Source organism: Pyxicephalus adspersus, chromosome 4 (genome assembly GCF_032062135.1).
Source record: "Pyxicephalus adspersus chromosome 4, UCB_Pads_2.0, whole genome shotgun sequence".
NCBI lineage: Eukaryota > Metazoa > Chordata > Amphibia > Anura > Pyxicephalidae > Pyxicephalus > Pyxicephalus adspersus.
The window spans coordinates 68,288,150-68,300,753 of NC_092861.1; the positions used below are offsets into that span (position 1 = coordinate 68,288,150).

General features: G+C 42.8%; 1 protein-coding gene across 1 annotated transcript; it reads right to left on the bottom strand.

Moving 5' to 3' along the window:
* Positions 1 to 3,220: 3,220 nt before the first annotated feature.
* Positions 3,221 to 7,491, bottom strand: EEF1A1 (eukaryotic translation elongation factor 1 alpha 1). The gene is made up of 8 exons (XM_072408520.1): positions 7,342 to 7,491; positions 6,165 to 6,337; positions 5,213 to 5,392; positions 4,755 to 5,051; positions 4,483 to 4,633; positions 4,121 to 4,377; positions 3,778 to 4,012; positions 3,221 to 3,623 (listed from the first exon to the last, which is right to left on the bottom strand). The coding sequence occupies exons 2-8, from the start codon at positions 6,306 to 6,308 to the stop codon at positions 3,499 to 3,501; spliced, it is 1,389 nt and encodes a 462-aa protein (XP_072264621.1). The 5' UTR covers positions 6,309 to 6,337; positions 7,342 to 7,491; the 3' UTR covers positions 3,221 to 3,498.
* Positions 7,492 to 12,604: the final 5,113 nt, after the last annotated feature.

A 12,604-nucleotide genomic window follows, 5' to 3' on the forward strand; every position in this document is an offset into this window, starting at 1 on the left:
TACAAGTGAAAGTGACAACATGCCTGAGGGGAGGGACGAATAAGTTTTGTTAATGGTTAGAAATGTCAGGGGGAGATAAGTTCTGTTTTATCCAGGTGGAGTTTCAGGAATCAGTCAGACATCCATGACGACAGGCAGCATGAGACCTTATCCAGGACTGAGGGAGACAGGAAGTCAGGGGTGGACAGATAGATTTGAGTGTCATCAGCATACAGATGGTACTGTAAACCAAAGAAGGATATGAGATCAGATGAGGAGGTGTAAAGAGAAAAGAGAACTGGTCCAAGGTCTGACCCTTGGGGAACACCGACAGGGAGGAGAGCGAGCGAGAGAGAGGAGTAAAGAAAGAAACTTGAGAGGAGTGGTCAGACAGGTAGGAAGCAAACCAAGAGAGAGCAGTGTCACTGATACCAAAATGGAGTTCATGATTTGGATTGAAAGGAGGTGATCAACAGTGTCAAAAGCAGAGGAAACTTCTAGGAGGGAAAAGTTGCCTTGTGACTCTCTGAGGAGGTCATTGGCCACTTTAGTAAGGGCTGGAATGGGCAGCTGGAAAGCCAGACTGGAGAGGGCCAAGGAGAGAGTTGGTATTCAGGTAATCGCTGATTCTGTCGGTAGACAACAGCAAAAATGAGGGGTGGGGGAAAGATGGACTGAATGGACTTCAAAAGGTGAAAATGAGGGAGGGCATGGTAGGAAGGACTCTTTATGTACAGTTGGGGGGGGGGGGATGAGACCCACACCACCCCTGTTCTGGTACCAGGTCTAAGGGTTTGTGTGATGTGCAGGGCTCCATAGGGGAATGCAGCAGCAGAGTCAGAGGAGGAAAGCAAAGTTCCAGTGAGAGACAGGAAATTTAGAGATTTTGAGAGAAGGTTGTGGATAGAAGTTAAGTTTATTACCAACAGATCTGGCATTCCATAGACCACCTGAGAAAGAAGGTAGGAATTTATGGGTTGGGTGAATGAGGTTAGGAGTAGCAAATATCTTGCTGAAAGGATAGGGAAAAGTAAGGCCGAGGAGGAGACCAGGTTGGGTGAGATGTCACCAGCAAGTAGCAGTAAGGAAAAAAAAATGCAGGAGCACAGACAGAGAAAGCAGGAGAGTGAAGGAGCAGAGACAATGAGTTAACAGACTGGGGAGGAGGAGGGGGAATAAAGCCAGCAAAGAGTATAGGGTGAATGATACATTGTAACAGATAATGGTAAGTCACAGGAGTACATTACACTATGTGGCAAACTGAAGTCCATGCAAGCAGCTGTAGTATGGGTTGTAGTGAAGCTCCCGGAGTTCCAGGTGTGGGATAGGATGAATCAGTAAGAGAGGTGACTTGGTGAAAAAGTATGACAGCAGCACAGGTTGTTGGGAGTCCAGGTGTAAACGTAAAGCAGAACTAAACGTAAAACAAACAAAAAAAAACCTAATCCTGCAGGTCCCTTAATGGCACTGGTCCTTCCACAATCGGGTCCTGCGTTGTCCTGGGATTCCTCTTTGTCCTGGCGCAGAGGAAATGCTGGGCTCAGCCATCTTCAGGCTTCTCTTTAGGTATTTTCTTCTGCGCAGGTGCGAGCTTGGGTGACGCAAGATCGCCATATTTCCTCCACAAATTGTTTAGGGAAATGATTTAGCTTTTACAGTCTATTATTAGACCAAAGGGCTTTCAACACCCAGGGAGCACTTAATATCAATTTGGGCCCTACATCATTGGGGGAGAATCTGAACCTGAACCATTACTGCGGAGTGTCAGAGACCTGAGGTCTGTCAGATCTTATTTCATTCTGTCCAAGATACAGCAGAAAGATGAAATTCAAGAACACAACTTTGTAGCTGTCACCATAAGAAGTGCAATTATTAGGGGATTTCGACTAAATCGTAATTCCTGTGACACTTTTGGATCACCTAAAACTTTCTGTACCACACTGGTCACCATGCCAAATTGAAAGGATGACCACTCTAGAATGAGATAAAGATAGAAGTAAAAACAAAAAAAATATAGCAACTGTTTTCCTTGTTGGGCAGCAGTTGGGCTCAACAAGCAAGCTTGTTGCAGGATGAGCTCTGATCCTGGTCTCTCCAAATTTCTTGCCACAATGAGCAAGAACAGATTTAAAAAAAAAAAAAAAAAGTCTGTTAAGCTAAGGTAGCAGCAAATCTTTCAGCTTCTTCCAATAGTTCCTAATATTTACTCTTTGGTACCAGATGGTAATAAGTGGCAAGTGGTAAACACAACCAGTGAAAAAGTGACCATGTTTCCTGGATTTAGCCAGTTGGAATAAACCACAACAGCTCGTGGAGACTTTTTTAATCCTTAAGAGCTGCAGAAAAGTGGAATAATGTGAGCGATAATTGTTAAAAAACCCTTTTAAGTGCATCCTAAACATTTTGGGTTTAAGTAGACACACTGCCAGGACACCAATATAGTTTCCACACCTTTACCTTCTCAGAGCATGGAGAAAACTGAACTCTCCATACACAAGACACTAAGATTTTTATTTGGACTGGCAATGGGGACGATTTGTATGAATTTGCAAAGGGCCTGCAGAGAGGAGCTTTTTCAGATAAAGCTAGACTTCAGTGGTCACAGACATGGTTACTTAACAACCTGTGACACTGGGACCTTGTTAAAGTAACTGGAGTTGTAGTGGTGTTAGGTTTTATAGGATAACACCTACAAGTATGGATAGCTGCAAAGACATCCTGGATATATTTTTAACCCAAGCATAGAAAGTACACAGATTGTAACAGGCAAAGCCTCCTCTTCATACTGCAATGCCTATAAATAAACATTCCCATCTTAAATTGCCATGATATAGGGAAGAGATACCTACAACTGCTACTATAAGTGGGAAGCTTAAAAGGTCACTTAACAAAGACTTCCACCCAGTTAAATGGTTTTTCAGCATTTTGCAAGATAAAAAAGAAACCCTATATGTGAAAAGCTAAGGTTATGGACAAGAAAGATTACAAGACAGTTTTGTCTTAATCGCAACATACATTAGTATCAATCTTCAGGACTCAAAATACACACAGCCTATGATAGCCATGGCCTAGCAAACAGTATCCAACATTATTTCTGTAAACCAGAAGACATTCTCAACTCTTGGAAGTCCTTTAAGGAGGGTCCTTAAGGCCATAACTTCATACTATGGCAGCAATCTTGAAAGAAGCTTTACAAAAGAACCAGAATTTATTTGTAATTACAAGCCACAACACAAGTATGTATCATTAACTTTGTTTAATGGTCTCAAAAATTTGGTGACAGATTTTTGGTCAAGTTGTTCCCACTTAAAAATTACCAATTTAAAACACTAATAACTTAAAACTGCCACAAACAAATGGTCCACAAAACATTCCTTTCCTTCTGAAGCTTTTACGATGCATTGTTATCATTAACCAGTCTTTTACTATTAAACTGAATTGGCCAATTGAGACAAGCAGTTCTGAGACCGATCTTCCACCGCTGGTTAAGACTGAGGTGGTGCTGGATAGTTGATCCATTCATTTGGATTTCTGGGCCTTCTGGGCAGACTTTGTGACTTTGCCAGAACCAGCAGCCTTCTTGTCGACGGCCTTGATGACACCAACAGCAACAGTCTGCCTCATGTCACGCACGGCGAAACGTCCTATAAAAAAAATAAAAAGAATAAGTTGTTTGTTTCCGACAGCCTCCTAGTTCACTTATGCTAGAAAGGCAAGATAACACTGGACCAACTAGAACCATAGAAGAAAAGTTAAATCTGTTCTAGAAAAAACTACTACAGATGGGACTTTACTTACCAAGTGGGGGATAGTCAGAGAAGCTCTCCACGCACATGGGTTTGCCGGGGACCATTTCAACAATGGCAGCATCACCAGACTTCAGGGACTTGGGGTTTTCTTCCAGTTTCTTACCAGAACGACGGTCGATCTTCTCCTTAAGCTCAGCAAACTTGCAAGCAATGTGAGCAGTGTGGCAATCCAGCACAGGTGCATAACCAGCACTGATCTGTCCTGGGTGGTTCAGGATGATGACCTGAGAGGTAAGGGGGAAAAAGGATTGGCATTTCAATACAGGGGACATGTTACTATGTCACTTGTAACATACATCAATAAAACATTCAATTTTAGTAGCCCTTCATACCTGTGCAGTGAATCCACCAGCTTCCAATGGTGGGTCGTTCTTGCTATCACCAGCAACGTTACCACGACGGATATCCTTCACGGAAACGTTCTTTACGTTGAAACCAACGTTGTCACCGGGCAGAGCCTCGCTCAGAGCTTCATGGTGCATTTCCACAGACTTGACTTCAGTTGTTACATTGACTGGAGCAAAGGTAACCACCATACCTGGCTTCAGGACACCAGTTTCAACACGACCGACTGGTACTGTGCCAATACCTACAAAGAACAGTTACCGTATGCTGTTACTTTTGTCACAGACAGATACCTATACATAGAGACATGCTTAGACGAGGATTGTTGCCTTAATACATGAATACTTACCACCAATTTTGTACACATCCTGAAGAGGCAGACGGAGGGGCTTGTCAGTAGGGCGGCTAGGTGGCAGAATGCAGTCAAGAGCTTCCAGGAGAGTGGTTCCACTGCCTTTGCCCTCTTTACGGGTGATGCTCCATCCCTTGAACCATGGCATCTGCACAGTAAAAACAAGTTGTCAGATAGGCGTTTCCAAAAAGGGGGGGAAAAAAAACAAAAAAAAAAAAAAAAAAAAACACCAACACAACATGAGGCAAACTAGCCAAGGTTGTACTTACGTTGGAACTGGGTTCAAGCATGTTGTCACCGTTCCAACCGGAGATGGGCACAAAAGCAACGGTATCTGGGTTGTAACCAATCTTCTTGATGTAAGTGCTGACTTCCTTTACAATTTCCTCGTATCTCTTCTGGCTGTATGGTGGCTCAGTGGAATCCATTTTGTTGACACCAACGATGAGTTGCTTCACACCCAGAGTGTAGGCCAGAAGAGCATGCTCACGAGTTTGTCCATTCTTGGAGATACCAGCTTCAAACTCACCAACGCCAGCAGCAACAATGAGCACAGCGCAGTCAGCCTGTAGAACAAAGGAACATGTGGTCAATACTTCTGTTTGTCATGCAGTAACACAAGTACTATAAGTTATACCACAAAAGTTGTAGCTTAGACATTAAATACTAGAAACATGTTGAAAGAAGGGTACAGTCTACAATAAAGACAAAGTATAAAATGATTTACCTGAGAAGTACCAGTGATCATGTTCTTGATGAAATCTCTGTGGCCAGGGGCATCAATAATTGTGACGTAGTACTTGCTGGTCTCAAATTTCCACAGGGAAATGTCAATGGTGATACCACGCTCACGTTCAGCCTTCAGTTTGTCCAAAACCCAGGCGTATTTGAAGGAGCCCTTTCCCATCTGTTAAGAGATAAATAACCACTATTACTTACCATGCTGTTTTTTCATTCACAAAATACCATAGAAGTAACAGGGCTGCTGTCAGTGTACTTTGGCATGACATGTGTGACATATTTATAACTTATCACTTTCATTACTAACCACCTAGTGAAGATTAAATTATGGCACCAGCAGACAGACAGGTCAGCCACGGTGAACATTTCCAGTGCAACATTTCTTAATAAAGAGAATGTCTGGCTATAAGTTGTATTTTTTAGGGAAAGAAATTCTCATTGCCATTTACTGTTCTCATTCTCTCAGCAGTTGTCCGCATTAAAAAAACCCTCCACCTTTCTGCTCTGCCTAAGCAAATGTTTCCCCATTGAGGACACAAGATGGGATTCAAACTTGCAAGTATATATAGGCCTTCTGTATTTTATCCCAAACTTAAAAAGGGTTTGGTTAACATATGCCATGTGCTCAAGATAACCAGTCACCCCCCACCCCCACCCACCAAGCACATGCCATCCTATAGCAAAGACATGCAGGGATAGATACTAATTTAGAAATGTTCCCTATGAGAAAACATCATAAAAATAAAACTACAATAGCAGGTGGTAAACCTAAAAAGCAAAGAAGACTTCAATGAGAGGATGTGGGGTATATTTGTACTCCATATATTAGAATGAGGAGCCCTGTGGAATAACCATACAATTTTTATATGGGTCCCACCAGCTTGTGCGGCTGATCCCATTCCCGTGTGAAACTCAATGTACAAATCAAGGTCATTTACCTCAGCGGCTTCCTTCTCGAACTTCTCAATGGTACGCTTGTCGATACCACCGCATTTGTAGATGAGATGTCCAGTTGTTGTGGACTTGCCAGAATCTACGTGTCCAATGACGACGATGTTGATGTGAGTCTTTTCCTTTCCCATTTTGGAGTTTTAGATGTTGGCGATGGACACTTTAATAAAGGAAATATAAAAGTCATTAGGATTGCTCTGCAATGATGTAATTAATGAGTCAGAGAAGCAGCGTATTGGTGAGGATTGCACAGGTTAGTCATGTGGGCTGGGCTCCGGCTGCACCATGAATCAGCAATATGATCCGAGATAATAAAATATAAAATGATATAACCGAGGGGGAGAAGATATATGACAATGAAGGATGTGAGGCAGCATGGAGGATTCCCCACCCATGCCTCCTGTACATGGAGGAACATGTGATGCCACCGCCGCTCTTTGTCTTGTGAGCCGTGACTCATCATCCTCCATCTTGTGGAATAGGAAAGTCCGATCAGCAGAATGGGAGCAGCGGCCATCTTTATATTGTACAGAGAAGCTCCACTGGAAGCTGCACCACACATCAGCCCATTACACAAGGGGCTTCCCATGGGAATATTCAGGGGCAGGGATTGGGGAGAGGACATTACAGGCCAACATTCCACCAGGATATGAATTAATATCAGAACACATACCAGTCTGAGGGGAAATGCATTACATTCCATCCAGCACTGACAAGACACATCTGACCGCACTGCACCCCCACCCCTCCAGTACACGGCACCCCTACTCCCCGGTACCCCCACCCCTCCGGTACACGGCACCCCCACCCTGCCTACAGGCAGCAGACAACACCTCACAATGCCTCGGTACAGCCCGGCACCATTACAGCCATCCAGCACAGAAATATGAATTAATAATCGCAGCCCACCATAGAGGACTCCTCCCGGCAGATGGCTGCAGCTTGTGCCGGTCCGGATGGCTCTCACACGAGAGGATGCCGGGCGGATTCCACATAGGCCGCATGCCCGCCCCAGACCTCGCCGTGCCGGCACCGCGGGAAAACCTGACTATCCGCACAGCTCCGAATAAATCCATAATGAAGGAATATCACTTCATTGTATTATCAATCCCAGGCCTAGAAATCACACCGATCAGGCCGGTCCCGCCGCTCTCATTCACCTACCTTGTAAATTCGCCGCAGACCCGGTGAGGAAGAGAGCGAAGTCGGCGGGCGCTCGCCTTATATTACAAGGAGGGCGGGGCCAGCCTGTGATGTCAAAATACCCAGCATTCCTCCATGAAAGGGGTGTGGTCTGTCCGGTAGGGTGGGGGAGGAGGAAGCGGCATCTGTATCATAGCGGGGGCTATAGGCCGTGAATAGGGGATGTGATGTGTGACACGTGTATGGGGGAGAGTGTCCGGTGCTTTTTTCATGGCTGCGGGTTAGCCGGAGCTTAGCGCCATGCAGGCTGTATACAATGGCTGGGCTCTGTATTTTTTGTCATTGCACTGGGTGTCAGGGTACGAATAGCCGGGCTTGTGGCCTAGAATGGGGCATTCATCATACAGAAATGTCCTAGAAAACTTTTCATAAAATGGCCGCCCCTGGGGTGCACAGAGAGCATGGAGGGCCATTGTATGAGCACACAGCTCATTGTGATGTATCAGCCAGGCCATGCTACAGCCTGAGGCCTTGTGCCAGCACCATTCACCTATGCAGCATATCCCCATACTAGCTATACACCCTGATAGTGTTATTGCTGCTGCCTCTAATAGCACACTATACAACCAGGAAATATGACTTTCACTTCAGGTGAAAGGAATAATGTGAATCATCTTCCAATGGGGACATGTGTTACAACTAATCAGATTTACCTCATGGCTGAGATCTTTTCCCTCACCTGCTCAGATCTGTGCTAGGGAAGGGATCTCTTGTACATAGGCCAACAGGGATTTACCATTATTATTACACAGTATTTATATAGCACCATCATATTACACACCACTGTACAAAGTCTATAGTCATGAAATTAGCTGTCCCTCGGAGGAGCTCACAATCTAATGTCCCTACCATAGTCAGATGTTATTACCACAGTCTAAGGTCAATTTTGGGGGGAGCCAATTAACCCTACTGCATGTTTTTGGGATGTGGAGTACCCGGAGGAAACCTACACATACACAGGAAGAACCTACAAACTCCATGCAGATGGTGACCTGCCCAAGATCCAAACCTGGGACAGAGCACCTACCTTTGAACCAATTTGCTGCCCATCCTTACTTTATCCAGAAAAAAATGTAATAGTCTTGGTTTTCTGCTTTACATTTTATCTATACCCTAAGCATGGAGTGTGAAGAATAAGTTCTTGTCAGGTTTACCTGCAGGTATGGAAATTCTTTCACTTACAGTGATAAAAGGGTTCTGTAAGGGGAAAATTCCCTAATGAAGCCCCATACAGCAGTTTTACCCTTTCCTTCCTTCTATTCAAAACTAAAGAATATTTTGGTATAGATACATTTTATAAAATCTGCATCGTGTTTGGGGTACTTTCTACTGATTTCACAAAATGGGGAAATCCCTCTAAAGTGCTGCATGTGTCCCTGCTAGTCTTTGTACCAGGTAGGGAAATTCTCCATTTTGAGCTGTCACCAGAACATAGTAATAGAACGTTTCTGATAGAGACACTTGTTCTGATGTTATGTTGTGTCTACAAAACTGAAAGTGAAGTTCATTCTGCCCAGTGTGACAAAAAAATATTGTTTTTGTTTTAATATTCCTTACTCTTTTTGTTACACGTAAGTACAGTGAACATACAGTGAATCTCTCGTCTTGCCGTAGGACTACAGCTCCTGAATGAATCCCTCACACACTGTTTTGAAACAAGCAAATATGGTTTTGTAAGAGTCTGTTGGTGGTTGCTTCACAATCTGGATTTTCTGTTTGTGCACACAAATATCTCCTGATATTTAGGGTTAGAACTTTGTCCCTGTCCAATTGTCACACTTAAATTTTCCTTTTTGGGGATTATTTCAGCTGGTACTCTCACTTTGCATGTTGTTTTTTACATGCAGGTCGTGCCGGAAGCAGATTCATGGGGCACAAGTAATAAGATCATTTCCAACAGCCCTGTCACTGTGGGGTCTAATCAGCAAAGACCTGATTAGACATTTTGCTAAAAACATATGCACGTCATCATGGTATCAGTACCATATAAAGTATTAGGTGGTTAGGTGGCACTGTCCTGCACCTTTGTGCACAATAATAATAAGGGGGTGAAGTTTAGTGACTGATGGAGGCTACTAATGTAGAGTGCATCTTTGAGTTTGAACACTTTAACTATACAGCATATATTAAACACTACCAAGAGTGTGACTACATACAGAATTTCAACCACCACATGCAATGGTTTCTGCTGCTGTCTTGTATGCCATTACAGGGCCTAAAAGCCAGGGAAAGGAACCGCCGTGAGTGATGGACAACAGGCATTGGAGTTGACCGAGCTGCATCTCAGCAGAATTTATGAAACTTAGAGAAAAGCCTGCGCAACAAGAATCACTGAATGGGGGGGGGGGGGGGGCTGGGTAGTAGGTAGGCAGCACCCAGAGAGATGATGACAAAGTTTTAAAGAAGTACAGCTCTTCAAGTTTTATATTATTGTCGGGAAATGTAACATTATGCACTGGTGACCATTATCACAGCAGTGATAGAAACCATGGCATTTTACAGTTGTCACCAGAAAAGGAGCAGATGTATAAGCTTCTATTCTGAACCTTTTTTTGCCTTCAGATGCCATTACTATAGGCTGCCTCTTCACTGAGGTGGCTTTTTTAAACTTATTTGAGAAGGCCTATTGTACTGTTTAGAAAATAGCCAATTTCTTTGTTTAGTGTTTAAATCAAATATACCCTTCCCAGAGCTTCTGCAAATTGTGTTCCATTGTGATCTTCTTGGTCAGGTTTTACCATCCTTGAATTTGTTTACATATGCACATAAGTAGATTGGTTTGGAGAGTTCAAAGACAAAAGAAGTAAAAGAGGTGTTGTGTATCTCAGCACAACTGGAATGTCTTCTGGTAATCAGATCCCCCAGATAACAATGGTGCCAGTGTGTCCTAGCATTGCATTTGTGAAAATACCTGTGGTCAGATCCTTTGCATATAAATGACTTGGTATCAATTGGTCAATTTACATTTATATACTGTAGTGTTGAATTTAAACAAAAGTTTGAATTAACATTCCTGTTCTATAACCTTTCCAGCTGATTTTCATCTGTATTTGCTGAAACTAACAGGGTCCTTCAACCACTGGAATTCTTACAGGACATCATATTCATGATATATGTTTTATGGGTTAATTTTATTACATGTCCATGCCGGAGTTTCTTCATTACCCTGATATACCTTGTGTGTTAGTGAATCTGTCTTTTTCCAGTTCTGGGTAAAGTAATTAGGTACACAGTTCTAATAAAGTGGAACTAAACCTCACTATACTCACCACCTGTACACTCACTGAGTTGTGCTTGTGCAGCTAAGCTCAGCCATGGAGTGATCCAGGCAGGAAAGAATGCTTATTGCAGAAGGGAACATATCTGTCCATTTTTTTCAATAAAGCTCTGCCTGGTCAGAGATTTTTAAAGTGAAACTTTAGTTCTGCTTTAACCCCCTTAGCGGTAATCCCTGAGTGTGACTCGGAGTAAAAAAAACCTGCTGAAAGTGCTTTCAGCAGGTTCTTTTTTACCCTGAGCCACACTTAAGGTGCGTACACACTTCCAATTTTTATCGTTCCAATCGAACGACGAACGATCGATTGGGCAAAAAATCGTTCGTAAAAAAGTAACCATTTAAATACAAGATACAAATTTAAAGCTATTGTATAGTGTTGGCATGTCAGATTTTGCTACCTGCTCACCATTTCTGAACCAAAAAGCAGAATATAGCATACAATGTGCCATAAAATTTGTCCTGTCAGTTATAGGGGGCCGCTAACCTTCCTTAAACCCCATTAATTCTGGAATGGATACATCCAGAGAAATGCAATTCATGTGACGGAAAGCCAAGGGGTACATGTTCTTACTACTACATCTTCAGGTCCCCACACGCCCCATTCCTGAGAAACTGGGGTTCAAAGAAGGTAAGTGGCCAACTATGTGTATGGCAGCTTTTGGGGTTCAAGGAAGGGAAGCAGACAGTTATGTGTAACAGTGCAGAACCTTTGATGAGTAGTTTTATTGTTCTAATGATGACATAGTGGTGACATTTTAGGGAGAGTTAACTACAGGTGTCCCCCACTTGGGGAGAAAGTAGTTTTTTTTTGTTCTAATGATGTCATAGTGATGACATTTTTGTGGGTGTTAGCCACACATGTATTCCTATTCCAGGGAAGTTGTGGTTCAAGTAAGTAAACTGAAAAGTTATGTGGAACAGGCCAGAATATTTTGACAGGTAGAGATTTTATGTTCTAATGATGCCATCGTGATGACATTTTAAAGGTGTTAGCCACAAGTGTCTCCAATTTGCACTTCCCGGTTCCAGAGAAAATTGGGGTTCAAGTAATGGAAGTGGATAATCAAGTTTGACAGGGCAGCATCTTTTGATAGATTTTTTTATGTTCTAATAATGCCATAAGGATAAAAGGTTGGGGTGGGGGAGCCAAACAAAAGCTGATTCTCTTTACCATGGCACCCTAGGCCATGACCTGGGTAGCTTCATTAGAAATCTGGCCCTGGAGATAGGGTTTCTAAAGTTGTTGATTTTGGTGGCTCTGATAAATTTCAAATTCTAAAGATACCTGTGACTTCTTTAAATTATTATTCACCACTGGTACTTACTTTTTTCCACTGACTAGCATTTTCACAGTCTAGAGTAGTATTTCTCAACCAGGGTTCTGTGGAACCCTAGGATTCCTCCAGAGGTTGCTAGGGGTTCATTAAACAATGAGAAGTTTGTGCCTAATTAAGTTTAACTGACCCCAGTGATTTTTTGTGGGCTATCTGTGGGGTGGCATTGTTTCCCATGGCCAGCAATGTTAAAAGCATTTTTCCCCTAAGACCCAAAAGTTTTTTTAAGGGATCCCCCATTAAAAAAAAAGTTTAAAAATGCTGGTATTAGGAGGAGTTAGCCAATCTGACAGTGTATGAACAGATCAGGAGGTGCTTCAGAATGATGTAATCCCCATATCCACATATTTATTGCTTTGGGAGGGGAAGTAGGATTGTTTAAAGTATTAGATGAACAGGTTTTTCTAGTATTGTAACTTCTGCTTTAACTTGCCAGTTTTTTAGAGTAGATTTTTTTTCCCACACATGCTGCTAAGAGTGACAGCAGATATTCTACCTTTTTCATATCCTAGACCTAGGTAACTGTGGCTACCAAGTGAAGGATTTGTATTGGTTATGTTAAACCTTGAGACAAGTATTAATAAAAGTTTTGGGATGTCTGGGGGGAGCTTAC